This window comes from Miniopterus natalensis, chromosome 3 (assembly GCF_054644295.1).
Source record: "Miniopterus natalensis isolate mMinNat1 chromosome 3, mMinNat1.hap1, whole genome shotgun sequence".
Lineage (NCBI taxonomy): Eukaryota > Metazoa > Chordata > Mammalia > Chiroptera > Miniopteridae > Miniopterus > Miniopterus natalensis.
In genome coordinates this window covers 73,632,997-73,646,642 of record NC_142083.1, presented here as the reverse complement: position 1 = coordinate 73,646,642, position 13,646 = coordinate 73,632,997, and the positions used below count along the sequence as shown (strand labels likewise).

General features: G+C 41.9%; 1 protein-coding gene and 1 pseudogene across 1 annotated transcript in view; one reads left to right on the top strand and one right to left on the bottom strand.

Moving 5' to 3' along the window:
• Positions 1-3,438: 3,438 nt before the first annotated feature.
• The window catches only part of STAG3 (STAG3 cohesin complex component), a 29,237-nt gene continuing 19,029 nt past the window's right edge, over positions 3,439-13,646 (bottom strand). Inside the window, exons 29-33 of the mRNA XM_016217742.2 lie at positions 6,028-6,202; positions 5,669-5,770; positions 5,279-5,363; positions 4,117-4,176; positions 3,439-3,844 (exon numbers count right to left, since the gene is read on the bottom strand). Of these exons, the coding sequence (XP_016073228.2) occupies positions 3,836-3,844; positions 4,117-4,176; positions 5,279-5,363; positions 5,669-5,770; positions 6,028-6,202 (431 nt within the window). The 3' untranslated portion in view covers positions 3,439-3,835. The remainder of the gene's footprint in view (positions 3,845-4,116; positions 4,177-5,278; positions 5,364-5,668; positions 5,771-6,027; positions 6,203-13,646) is intronic.
• On the top strand, positions 6,345-6,856 carry LOC107540834 (large ribosomal subunit protein eL28 pseudogene; annotated as a pseudogene).

Here is a 13,646-nt window from a genome sequence, read left to right as displayed (position 1 = left end):
CAGTGTACCACTCAGTCCCACTGCTGGTTCTAATCTACTTTACCAAATTAAATATATTTTCCTTCAAGTATCCCCAGGATTCTAGGCTCCTCCCACCAGAGGTCTTTAGTTTCCTGGGATTTATCTTAGGTGGGTTTGTCACTCTTCTATTTTTCTGCTCCATCCTGACCACACTCTTCAGTGCCTATATCTCTGGCTATTCCAACTCAATACACAGGGTTTTCAGTGAATCTGTGCTTAAGACTTGTTTTGTGTTTCCAGGATCACAATGTTCTACCCTATCCCCAGGGAAGCAACTGCAGAGCTCAAGGAAGAACTGACAAGGTCTATGTGTGAAAATAAACACATAGATGGGTCTCACCACCTTATCCTCTCATGTCATCCAAACACATTCTTCTTTCATCCTGTAACCCCCAAAGTCAGTGTTGCTTGGAGTTCAAAGGATGGTGACTTACCTATTAGCTGAAGACTTTTCTCAGCAATCTGGAAAAATCCCCTTCACTTTTTATTTAGGAGAGACTACTACCTTCTGGCAGAGCTCATGGCAACAGCAAGAGTTGAAAAAGCCTTTATTCAATTGTAAGCTAACAGGTAATGCACAGCAGTGACAATCTCCTGAAAAGCACTGCTGAGTGTCACAACCCAGGTAAACTTCAGCCTGTGCAGAGGCCTCCACCTCCCCTGCCTGGCCTGGGCCTAACCAATTGGAGCTACTGTTCACGAAGCCCACAGCTCTGCCTCTGCTTCCAAGGAATTTACTGGCACAAAGTCCTTCAAGCTTTGCTTGTCAAGGTGTGGGGGGGGGGTGCCTCAGGTTAAAATATCCACTGGTGTCATGCAGAAAAAATGATTAACATTCCTAATTTTTAAAGATAAAAACACAATACAGTTAACTTTTATTACTACTAAGTGACACTGGTGCCCTCACTGGGATCCAAATGTCGTGGGTCATTTCTAATAAGATCAACATCCTAAAGAAAGAGAGGCAAACCCACAGCTTATTATGATGGACTGTAATTTATGTGCTACAGGATGTAGTGGTTCTGTGGTCTCAAACAATGTGTATCCTAAGAATGCTGTTATTTATTCTTGGAAATAATTTTATGACCTACTGTAAATCTTCCAAATAAAGGATTTTGGCTCATTTATTTATTTATTAATTATTATTTTTAATCCTCACCTGAGGACAGTTTTTCCATTGATTTTTTTTTTAAGAGAGAGTGGGGGGGGGGGAGAGGAAGAGAAAGAGAAAAACATCGATGTGAGAGAGACACATTGATTGGTTGCCTCCTGCATGTGCCCCGACTGGGGCAAGGATTGAACGTGCAACCCAGGTACGTTTCCTTGACTGGGAATCCAAATGGCAACCCTTGGGTGCAAGGGACAACACTAACTATTGAGCCACACTGGCCAGGGCTTGGCTCATCTATTAAAATAGTAAATGCAACCAAAGAAGCCCTGTTCCATTTGGATTTACATGTTTTTGAGAGGTACTCTTTTCAGTTATGATGGTCATTAAAGCTATTAAAATAAACTTTCAGGTAGAATCAGAAATGTTAAGCTATGATTTAAAAAATGTTTTTTACTTTGTTCTTACTACAATGTTTTTAGCACAAAATGGTTTTTTGTGCTGTTAACCAATAAAATATTTAGAAACATTTATTTCATCACTAATTTATCCATTACATTTTTAACGAGTATAAGACAACTAGTAAATGTTTATATCATATATAAAATTTTTTTAACTGATAAAGATGCCCAAAATTTGGAGTCTTAAGACTCTAAGGTTCTGTTTCAGTTACTAGTGCTACATAACAAAGCACCCCAAAATTAGTGGTGTAACTACCACTCTTTTGTCATGCTCCTGGATTCTATGGGTCAGGAATTTGGAAAAGGCACAGAAACATGGTTCGTCTCTGCTCCCTGATGCCTGGGGCCTCAGGCGGAAGACAAAAGGTGGGTGTTGGAATTATTTGATTCGCATATGAACCATGTCTGGTGCTTGATGCTGGAAGTAGCCTGGGACCTCAGCTAGAGCTGTTGGCTTAACACTTACACATGACCTTTCCATGTGGCTGCTTGGGACTTTCTCACAGCATGGTGACTAGGTTCCAAGAGCGATTATCTCAAGAAATAGGACGTGGAAGCTGCCAGTTTCTTTAAGGTCTAGGCTTGGAAACTAGCATAGCATCACTCCACCACATTATATTAGGCAATCACAGGACCCATATTCAAGGGAGAGAACCTAGAACCCAACCTCTCAGTAGAGAGTGGTAAAGGATTTGGGGAGCATGGCATAACACATAGATTCTGATGTTGGAGCTCAATCCACCACAATGGGCTGTCTGGCTGCACACACATTTCCACATTTATAGAGCTGCAAAGTTTCTCTTTTGATCTTGTGAAGTACCCTCAGCTTGGTTGACATTTAACTCAGGAATCTTTCCCCTCCTGGATCCTTAGTAACCTCTCTATCTTCACCTCAACTTTCCCACTCTGATCCCAGATCCCATAAATAAGGCCCTGGAGCTATTCCAATTAAACACAGGCTAAAGATCTCTGAATGTATCAGCTGCCCTCTCCTTCTGGAAAGGTAAGCTGTCTTTCCAAAAGGAGACTCAAAAACCCAACTTCTAGCTTTTATCTGGGAGGGAGAGTGAGGGAGAGGAAAGGGGAAGAAGGAAGAAATGGGTTTGGCTGAGTGACCTGATCACGAAACAGAGGGGCTGTGCTGCTCCAAAAAGCAGAACAAGAACAAACAAGTCAGAGTTCAAGGAGGCCAATTTCCAAAGGTTATTTTATGGCAGTTTAGGTGAGAGATGATGGTTGCAATGAGAGAAGAGACAGATCAGAGAAACAGTTTAGAGAATGACTTGACAGGTCTTGGTGAGAACTAGCTAGGGAAGGCAACGATGAAGAAGGTGATGTCAAAGACTTGGATTTCAGGGCTAGACATTTAGAATAACTTCTAAGTTAACTCCTATTTCTCAGTTATTGAGGTTCTATAAAATTTCAAGTTATTACAGCTCTTTTGGGAATGAGGACATAAAATTACCCCTGGAAAGAATCCTTAGATGAAGAATGCCAAGATATGTGGACTGGCCTGGCTTCAGTGTAGGTGGGACAGGAAGGTCCATCCTCCAGCCGATCAGGATACTACCTTTCCTCTTCGGTTTAAACTGTTATCAGTAGGTAAACTACTCAAAGGCAGCCAGTCTCTCCCTAGCTTCTCTGCTCTACCCAGTCTCTCAGTTACTAAGCAACAGATCCTTGAGAGCCAGTATACTAAGTACCTGGGGTGTGTGCAGTTCCACATCTGCACAGTGGGCCATAGGGCTGGGCAGGACCATTTAAGACACCAACAAAAACCTGACCCCCATCAGTTTAACAATCTCAAGCCACACCTGGGAACCAGCTGATGCAAACATGTTTATTGAGCTAATCACTAGGGCACAAAAGAGGTTGGAACAGATGTTCTAAAAATACAGAAAAACTTAGGCTCTTTCCATTCAACACAGGGAGGCAGTGCTCCTCTCAAATGTTGAGGTGAAGCCCCCACCCCTCCAAACACAGAAGAAAATAGGCACTCTGCTCAAACACAGAGGGACAGAACCATGGTGCATTAGGAAGGATGGGGTTTAAGGCTTCTCTACTATGCCAACATCATCAGAGAAAAGTTAGGTTAGAAAGGCAAAGCCCACCTCTTCTTTGCCTCAGAGACCAGGGGTGGGGCTTGGAAGTAATGGTTCATTTTGCTTCCTTTCCCTGTTTGCCTTTTCCAAGTGGTCATATTGTTGAGGTGGTGGGTGGAGATGGGGAGGGGTGCAGTGTCATGTCAGAAATCCTGTAATGAGAAAGATGAAAGGCAAACACAGAGACATAACCAAAGACCACAGGACAAAGAGATGACTGCAAGGTCCTACAAATGACAACTCTCCTCCTGCCCTGCTTCCAGGGCTACTCCTTAAGTTCTGGACATAGCTGAGAGGGCAGACCATGGGCTGTGGCCTTTCTTTCCACCTGTTTGACAGATACACGAGTTAACCTGCTAGCATCTCCCAAGGACACACAACTCCTCTTACCCTGCTGTCCACAGTCTGTTTTAGGGCTGCTCACCTCAATGTTCAGCTCTGAAGAATCTAAGAGGTCCAGGCCAGGCTCACTTGGGGAAGAGTGCTAGAGAAAATGGGGTCAAAGTCAGAAAAGTCTTTCCCTACTCCCATCACATTACAAACAATCACAAAGTTGCCTTTCCAATAACAAGTGTAAGGGCTACAGTAGGTCCCTGAAACAGTCAGGAGGGAAGATTAGCAAAAACAAGGTGGGTAGGAGATTCAAGCCGAGACTTTCCAAAGTCATCAGACAAGTGCCTCCTCTTCTGACTTGTAGACTGAGTCCCTTAAAATTCATTCCATTTTGGAACCTGAGAATGGAATTTTTCCTGAGGGGGTTTTAGGAAAGTCTACAGGATTTTCATAGACACCTTGCTCTCTAGTCTCTGGTTTGAAGATGTCATTGTCTGGTTTTTCCTTCTGAGCATAAGACCTCCATTCCCCTACTTTATTCCATCCTTTCTCTCTCCTCAAAGAACAGAGAAGGGAGCAGAAGAATAACAGCAGCAGACATGTAATCCTTTTCAGTTTATATTCCTTTTTGTATTTTTTTCATTTTGTATTTTGTGTAAAAGCTTCATTTTAAAGATGAGGAGGTTTAGAGGGATTAGAGAGCTAACTTGATAAAGTGTTGGAATCATACTTTTCCTACTAGCCTGGCAGCATTTCCTCCCGGGAAAGCAGTCAGGCTGGTGTAAAAAAGGGAATGAGTGGAGGAACAGGGATTAGGGCAGCCCTCTAAGGACACAAGAGGGAAGACAGGGTGCCCAAGTGCCCATGTATGCCCATATGCTATGAGGAGACTTACTGAATGGGCTGCAAGGTTGGGCTAGATGACCCTCTATCTCTAGCTCTAGAACTCCTTTCAATTCTTAGATTCAGAGGTAGAATGCTTATTTGGAGATTGAGAGGGGGAATGCTATCCCAGTCCTTTTTTGGTATTTTAAAATTTCTCTTCCCTATTTCTTTAATAAAAGTAAAGTCCTAGCAAAGTGCAAAGCAACTGACAAACCTCCCTCCTTTAATCTGTGATTCTTTCAAAAGGTCGTAAGTAACATTCAGGAACAAAGGCATCATCAGGACTGATAGAGCAGAATCACTCTAGTTTCTCTTTCTCATACCTGCCTCAAGTTCTAGAGGGAGAAGGAAATGCTGGGTCCACTCACCTTGTCTGGATCTTGCCATTCTTCACCTGACTCATTCTGAATTTCTAACTCTTCTTCGTCTTCATCCTCTTCCATAAGGCTGAGTCTGATGGCAGTGGCAAAGAGTAGAGGTTTCCAAACTGCTCTTTAAAGACCCCTGAGAATTTCTCAAAGGCACCTCAGGGGAGCAGGGGTGAGCAGTAGAGCAGGGCTCTAGGTTCCCACTCCTGCTTTAATGAGCAGTCCCTATTCTCATCAGTTTTACATACTAGAGTTCCACATTATATTGGAAGAAAGTGTTCAGTAGTTAAAACAATTCCCAAAAGCATCAGCATAGAAGCACTGGATAAGGGGAGAATCCCTTCATAGTGGGTAACAGATCTGAAGTGAAGATAGATGAGAAAAGCTCACCGGGTCAGTCGGTTACCCAGACCAGGACATGAAGGGTTGAATGGAGACTGGAAATGCTGTGGACTCAAGAACCTTGACCTCTGGGTGCCTGAAAGGAGTTGGCTGTTGGGAATGATGTAGGATCAGTGACAGTAAATAAAAGTAAAGGGTAAAAAAGAAGAGATAAGGTAGCCAACATTAAAGAGGAGAAAAGCTCAGAGTATAGGGGAAAATGTAAAGCTAAAAAAATAGAAAATGATTGGATAAGGGCCCAAGAATGAGGGAGTGCTGTAGGAGAGAACAACAAACACAGCAAGATAGAGATGGTGAGACACCAAACTGGGAAATCAGACACCCAGATTCTCCCCCTCAGCCCTCACCCTTGGGTAAACTCTGATTCTGAGCTGCCTTCTTCTTCCATCTCTTCCAATCCCTCCAGGGGCTGCCTATTCTTCACAGCTGTGGAGGTGAGGGTGGGTGTTGTTGGGATGCTGTTCAGCTGTAGGCTTTCCTCCTGGGATGAAGAGATGTCGTCTCTGTGCTGCCTGGAGGAGCCTGCAAAGCAGCAGATACATATGTTAACTGTAGACCAGGTACTGCCACGGATGTTTTCACTTTTTCAAGACCTGCCCAGGATTTGGTTAGAAAAAGTTAAGAAGGGAATGGAAAACCTATATGGCTTCATTTTGACTAAAAAATGAGTGTAGCCCTATGCACTAATGTACAGCCTTATGTACTAAAAGAATAAGGCTTTTAGAAGTATATCTAGCTTTTTCCATCTCTGGTCACCACAGGGAGAGGAGCTGCCACCATCTCTGCCCACCTGTAATGGATGGTCATACAGAACTGCACCAGCTTCCTGATAAAGAGGAATAAGCACAGAACTGAACCCAATATTCTGAAGTCTGGCAACTCCTGCTACAATAAGCTGATTCACTGCAAGTCAGTGGGTATGGAGCCAACGGCAAAGGTGTGGTGGTCACTATGAGGTGAAGATCTGGCTAGTGAAAGTTGGACACCTCCTATGTGCAGACAAGCATTAACAAGAAAGCCCAGGCCACCCTGAGCAGCATCCAGCACATGATCTGCAAGAACAAGTACTGCTTGGGTATACGTGTGGCCACAATCCAAAAGGCCGGCACCATCTTGTGCAGCCTGAAGCCCATGATGGGAAAGAGGAAGCAGGCCTGCCCCACCAAGAGCTCCTGAGCACCCCCATCCCCCAAAACAATAAAGGTATCAACTGACTTTCCTAAAAAAGGAGAGAGTATATCTCGGACTTGTCTAAGAAAAACTTACTACACAGCTTATAAAATAAGATGGAAAGGAATATAAATATATTTTTTACATATAGACAGTAACATCTGAACACGAATGTGAGAGAGGACTGGACTCCGCTAAGATTGAGAGGTCTCAGTTAATCAGTGAAGACATCTGAGGTCCTATTCATTCAAGATTTCTGTGGCAAGAAAAAGCTTAAAGTGGCAATAGAGTTTTGGGACCTGAAGCTAGGATAGAAGAATGAGGGGGAAGACTAAAGGTGGTGGTAGGCTGAGTGGAAGCTACACTGACACTCTCACAGGACCAAACTGGAATTACAACTAAAATATAGAAAAACCATCCTGAATAATCAACTGCAACTGAAGATGAGCTGAAGAGAACCCTCATAACTAAGGAGGAAAAGTAGAGACCGCACAGAGACTGTGCCGGAAGTGCGGAGGCGCGAAAGGGCTGTTTGGGCTCCCACAGGCAGCAGCTGAAGGTCCAGAGGGGTATCTCAGCTATGGGGGGTTCCCACTGAGGACTCTGGGGACTAAACCCCAGGCTGAGCTTCCTAGCCAAGAGCACCAGAACTGAGAAAGGTGTCCATATAACATCTGGCTGTGAAAAGCAGCTGGGTTTCTGTGTGCCAGGGAGAGATGACTGGAAATGCAGGCACCCTCTTAAAGAGCCAATGCACAGTTTTGTGTGCAGCCACTCACCTTGGGCTCCAGCAGAGGGAGGGCAGAGTGGACTGGAGCTGTGTGAGGAGAACCTAGGGTTGTGGGCTCTGGAGATAGAGCTAAGAGGGCACCACTATGGATTCCTGTGCCAAGTCATTCCCCCATACTGCAGAGGACATCTTTCACAGGCAGACATTTACCTTCCAAGCAGCTTTTGCCTGAGGGGGAAGCAAATGCCCCACCCTGCTGGAAAACCTCTCCCCCTGCCCTGTGGAATTTCTACAGCCTGAGGCTCATTAAGAGAATCAGATTAACCAGCCTGTAGGCAGAGGCAGATCTCAGAGTGCTTTGAGTCTTTGCCTGATCTGCTTCTGGACCCGGGCCTTGGAAAAGTAGACTTTAGTGTGCATCTTGGTCCAGTCCAAATGCATCTGACCCCAACAGAGGGGACCTCAAGCCATGGGTTGTTGATAGCTCCATACAGGGTACTCAAAGCCAGGCACAAACAGCATCTGACACTGGCCTCACCAGAGACCTTCCAAAAAGACTGACAGTCCTAGCAGGCCTACCTAATACTTAGAAACAAACCCAAAAAGGCAGCCAAAATGGGAGACAAAAAAAACAAGCCCCAAATGAAAGAACAAGAAAAGTCTCCAGAAAAAGAGCTAAATGAAATGGAGATAAGCAATCTATCAGATATAGAGTTCAGAATACTAATTGCAATCTATCAGATATAGAGTTCAGAATACTGATTGCAACAGCATGAAAAAAGATATGGAAACTATGAAAAATGATCAGTCAGAAATGAAGAGTGACATAGCAGACATAAAGAATACACTGGAAGGAATTAACAGCAGATCAGAGGAAGCTGAGGATCACATAAGCGAATAAGACGACAGGGTAGAAAAAATCACTCAATCAGAGATCCAAAAAGAAAAAACAATTCAAAAACAGGAGGACAGTTTAAGGGAGCTGTGTGTGGGACAACATGAAATGGAACAATATTCACATCTTAGCAGTGCCAGGAGAGGTCAAAAATAAGCAAGGGTCAGAGAACCTGTTTGAAGAAATAATGGCAGAAAACTTCCCTAACCTGGTCCAGAAAAAAGTCACACAAGTTCAGGAGGCCTCTACAGAGAGTCCCAAGCAAGAAGAATCCAAAGAGGCCCAGGCCCAGACACATCATAATTAAAATGCCAAAAATTCAAGACAAAGAGAGAATCTTAAAGAGAGCAAGAGAAAAGCAATCTGTTACCTACAAAGGAGCTCCCATCAGGCTGTCAGCTGACTTCTCATCAGAAACTCCACAGGCCAGAAAGGAATTCAAGGTAATGCAAAACAAGGATGTGAAACCAAGACTACTCTATCCAGCAAGGCTATCATTCAAAATAGATGGTGAAATAAACAGCTTCCGAAATTAAAAAAAAAAAGGGGGGGCTAAAAGGAGTTTAGCACCACCAAACCAGCATTGCAGGAAATGTTAAAGGGACTGCTGTAATTTGAAGTAGAAATAGAAGCATTGCAAGAAATGTTGAAGAGACTGCTATAAGAAGAAGAAACAGAGAGAGAAACATAGGCATAAAGAATTAAAATGGCAATAAATAAGGACCTATCAATAATAACCTTAAGGACTTTAAGGGAGAGATCAACAGCAATACAGTCATAGTCGTGGACTTTAACACCCCACTGACTTCACTGGATAGATCTTCCAGACAAAAACTCAACACAGAAACAGTGACTATAAATGACACACTAAATTAGATAGATTTAATTGATATTTACAGAACATTTCATTCCAAAGCTGCAGAATACACATTCCTCTCATGTGCACAAGGGTCATTCTCAAAAATAGACCACATGTTAGGATACAAAACAAGTCCCGACAAGTTCAAGAAGACTGAAATCATATTAAGCATCTCAGATCACAATGGCATGAAATTAGAAACCAACTACAGTAAGAACGCTCAAAAACATTCAAACACATGGAGGCTAAATAGCATGTTATTAAGCAATGAATGGGTTATCAATAAGACCAAGAAAGAAATCAAAAATTTCCTGGTAACAAATGAAAATGACCACACAACGCCAAATCTATGGGACACAGTGAAAGCAGTCCTAAGAGGGAAGTTCATAGCACAACAGGCTTACCTCAAAAAGCAAGAAAAATTTTTAGTTAACTATCTAATCTTACAACTTAAAGAATTAGAAAGCTCCCTTGTGAAGCCATCAGGCTAGGGCTTTTGTTTGCTGGAAGTTTTATTACTGCTTCAATTTCATCTGTTGCTATTAGCCTATTCAGGTTTTCTGATTCTTCCTGATTCAGTTTTACATGATCTCACTCATATGTGGAATCTAATAAACACAACAGACTGAGGAACAAAATAGATCCAGAGACACAGAAGCATGGAACAGACTGATGAATCTCAGTGGGAAGGCGGGAGTGGGAAATGGGTGGGGAGAGATTAATCCAAGAATATATATGCATATATGCATAACCCATGGACACAGACAATAGTGTGGTGAAGGCCGGGGGGGGGGGGGGGGGAGGGCGGATGCAGATTTGAGGGGATCAATGGGGAAAAGGGGGGATATTGTAATACTTTCAACAATAAAGATTAAAAAAAAGAAGAGTGAGGGGTAGGGAAGAAGAGAAAAATGGAATACTGGATTTTCAAAAAAAAAAAAGAGATGATTGCAATGTTAGTGTAGTGCTGATAGGAAGGTAAGTGAAGAACCTAGTTAAGAACCTCTCTCCTACAGAGATCTGAGAAGACAGAGGAAAAAGAAGTCAAAATATCTCAGAAAACCTAGGTAATACTATTTGAAATCATGAATCAAATTAATATTTGTCAATGGTAAATATTCACACCCCCATTATGCTCCCTTCCTATGGCCATGCTGGCACAAAAAAAATAACCTGGAAAGTGAGCTGCTACTGGTTTAGGTGTAGGACTACAGACAACAGGAAAGAGCCATACCCAGAGAGGAAAACTTGGTTTCCCAGGTTGGTCCTCCTAATCTCCCCAGCCCTATTAATGTTGTAATGCAACAGTCCCTTGGGCCTCTCCTCTGCTCCACCTTCACTGGCTTCCTTAGCCATTCAGGTTCACACCTTTAAATACCAAGTCCCAAATTCATCTCAGCTTTTGCTTCTCCCTTGAACTCCAGATTCCTATCCCCAGCTGTCTGTCTAACATGTCCACCTGTAATAACATTGCTAATACCGAAGCCCTGATCTCACTCACAGCCTTCCCCATCTCAGTTGCTATCAATGCCATACTTCCAACTGTTAGGCCAAAATCCTGGGAGTCACCCTCAACTCCTCTGTCTTACGTTACACATCCAGTTTGTAAAGGATGTCCTATTAGTGATATCTTGGAAATATATCCAGAATCTGACCACTTTTCACCACCTCTGCCCCTCCCCCCAGTCTATCCTGTCTCCTCTCTCATCTGGACTCCTACAACAGCCTCCTCACTGGCTCCTTTGCTTCTACCCTTGCCCCTCTAGTCAATTCTTAACACAGTAGCCAGAAGGATTCTTTTAAAACATAAGGCAGATCTTGTCACTCGTCTGCTCAAATTTCTACAATGTTTTCTCGTTTCACTCCAAGTAAAGTCCTGTCTTGACTCTGCCTCGTATGTTCTGGGCTCCTACAATGTCTTTGTTCTCCATATCCTACGTACTCTCCATACTGGTCTCTGCTGTTCCCTGAACATGCCAGACACATCTCCTATCATGACCTTTAGACTGCCCCTCTGATATACTATTATGATATACACCAGGCACCCTCCCTCACTTCCTTTAGGTTTTTGCCCACCCTTCACACACTCTGCAGGCTTTCCCCTGATCACTTTTTGCAAGACTGCAATCCTCATCTTATCAGTATTTCCTAATCCTCTTTCTTGCTTTTTTGCCAAAGTACATACCACTGCTTGAGACTCTAAAGAAAGAGGTATTTGTCTTTTTTTGTTCACTGTTGTATTCCCAGCACATGGTGCTCAATAAATATCTGTTGAATGAACAATGGGACCAACCTTTTTAGTATCATCCTACCTTTACAAACCCTCTGTTTTAGTCAAATCAATCAATACATCCATGTGCTTTGCGTAAAGTATACCTTCCTATGTTTTGCTTATGCGATTCTGCTAACCCATGAGACTCATTCTTCCTTTGCTCAGCTTATATGAGTCTTACCCATTTTTCAAGCTCCAGCTTAAATTCCATATTCTTCGTAAAGCCTTCAGAGAGCAACTAAACTTAAAATGATAACTTCCTTCCCTGAATTCTTTAGCATTTATCTGTCAATTCTCAAATGCTCACAAAATTATCATTTACTGGTGACTGTTCATAATTCAGATTTTCTATAAATGTATTTTCTCTTTCCTATTAGATGGCAGGCTGCTTGAGGATCCTTCAAGTTCTCTAAAACACCTAATACAGTATCTTGCACAGAGTAGGTCCTTAACAAATATTTATTAGTTAACTGATTAATGAAAAGTTTCCTAGCGAAATAACGGATAATTTTAGGTGGTATACAGAAGACACTCGCCTGGCCGGATGTGGCTCAGTGGTTGAGCATAACCTAGGATCCAGGAGATCACAGTTTGATTACTGGTGAGGGCACATGCCGGGGTTGCAGGTTCCATCCCCAGTCAGGGGCGTGCAGGAGGCAGCCCACTGATGACCACTCTCTCATAATTGATGTTTCTATCTCTCTCTAAAATCAATAGATATATATTTTTTAAAAAAAGACACACCCTACCTCACACCATTTACAAAACTTAACTCAAAATGGATCACAGACCTAAATGTAAGAGCTACAACTAGAAAACTCTTAGAAGAAAACATAGGTGTAAATCTTTGTAACCTTGTGTTAGACAATGATTTAAGATACGACACCAAAAGCATAAACAATGAAAGAAAAACTAGATAAGTTGGATTTAATCAAAATTAATAACTTTTGTTTTCAAAAGATACCATAGAGTAAATGAAAAGACAACCTACAGAATGGGAGAAAATTTTTGGATATCATATCTGATAAGGGACTTGTATCTAAAATATATAAAGATCTCTTACAACTCAACAATAAAAAGACAAGTAAACCAATTTTAAATGGAGCAAAGAATCTGAATAAATATTTCTCTAAAGAAGATATACAAACAAATGGTCAATAAGCATATGAAAGATGCTCAACATCATTAATTATTAGGAAAATGGAAACTTAAACCACAATGAGATACCAATTCATAGCCATTAGAAGACGAGTAAAATAAAAAAGACCAATAACAAGTACTGGAAAGAATGTGGAGAAGCTGAGGTTCTCATACATTGCTGTTGGGATTGTAAAATGATGAAGGCACTTTGGAAAACAGTTTGGTAGTTCCTAAAAAAGTTAAACATGGGGTAATCATATGATCAAGCAATTTCACTTTTAGGTATATATAGCTTAAGAGAACTGAAAACATATGTCCACACAAAAACTTGTACATGAATGTCCATAGCAACATTGTGCATAACAGTAAGAAAGTAGAAAAATCCAAATATCAACCAACTGATGAATGAATAAATAAAATGTGGCCTATCTAAACAATGGGATGTTATTCAGCCATAAAGAGGTATGAGGTACTGATATATGCTAACGCACGGATAACATTATGCTGAGTTAAAGAAGTCAGAACACACAAGGCCACAGATTATATGATTCCATTGATATGAAATGTCTAAAACAGGCATAAGACAGGTAGTGATCCGAAGGTAAAAAATCATGAAAGTTGCGTAAAAATATTCGAAATTTTTAAGATAACAGAATATAAAATGTTAGGAAAGAGCACGCCAAGTGTAGATGTCTTAGTTCAATCTTTGGTTTTATCATTAGTTTCAAATTGGTTTTTCAAAGAGGTCTGTAATTTTAAGTTGGCTAAATAGACCATGACAAAAATGAGTGCCCTTAGTGATAGTAGATGCTCAATGAAATATTTATTTAACTGAAGGCAAAAGTTTGAAGGAGGCAAAAGACCATATGCTGCTTATCCAGGTAGTGGCAATAAAGGAAG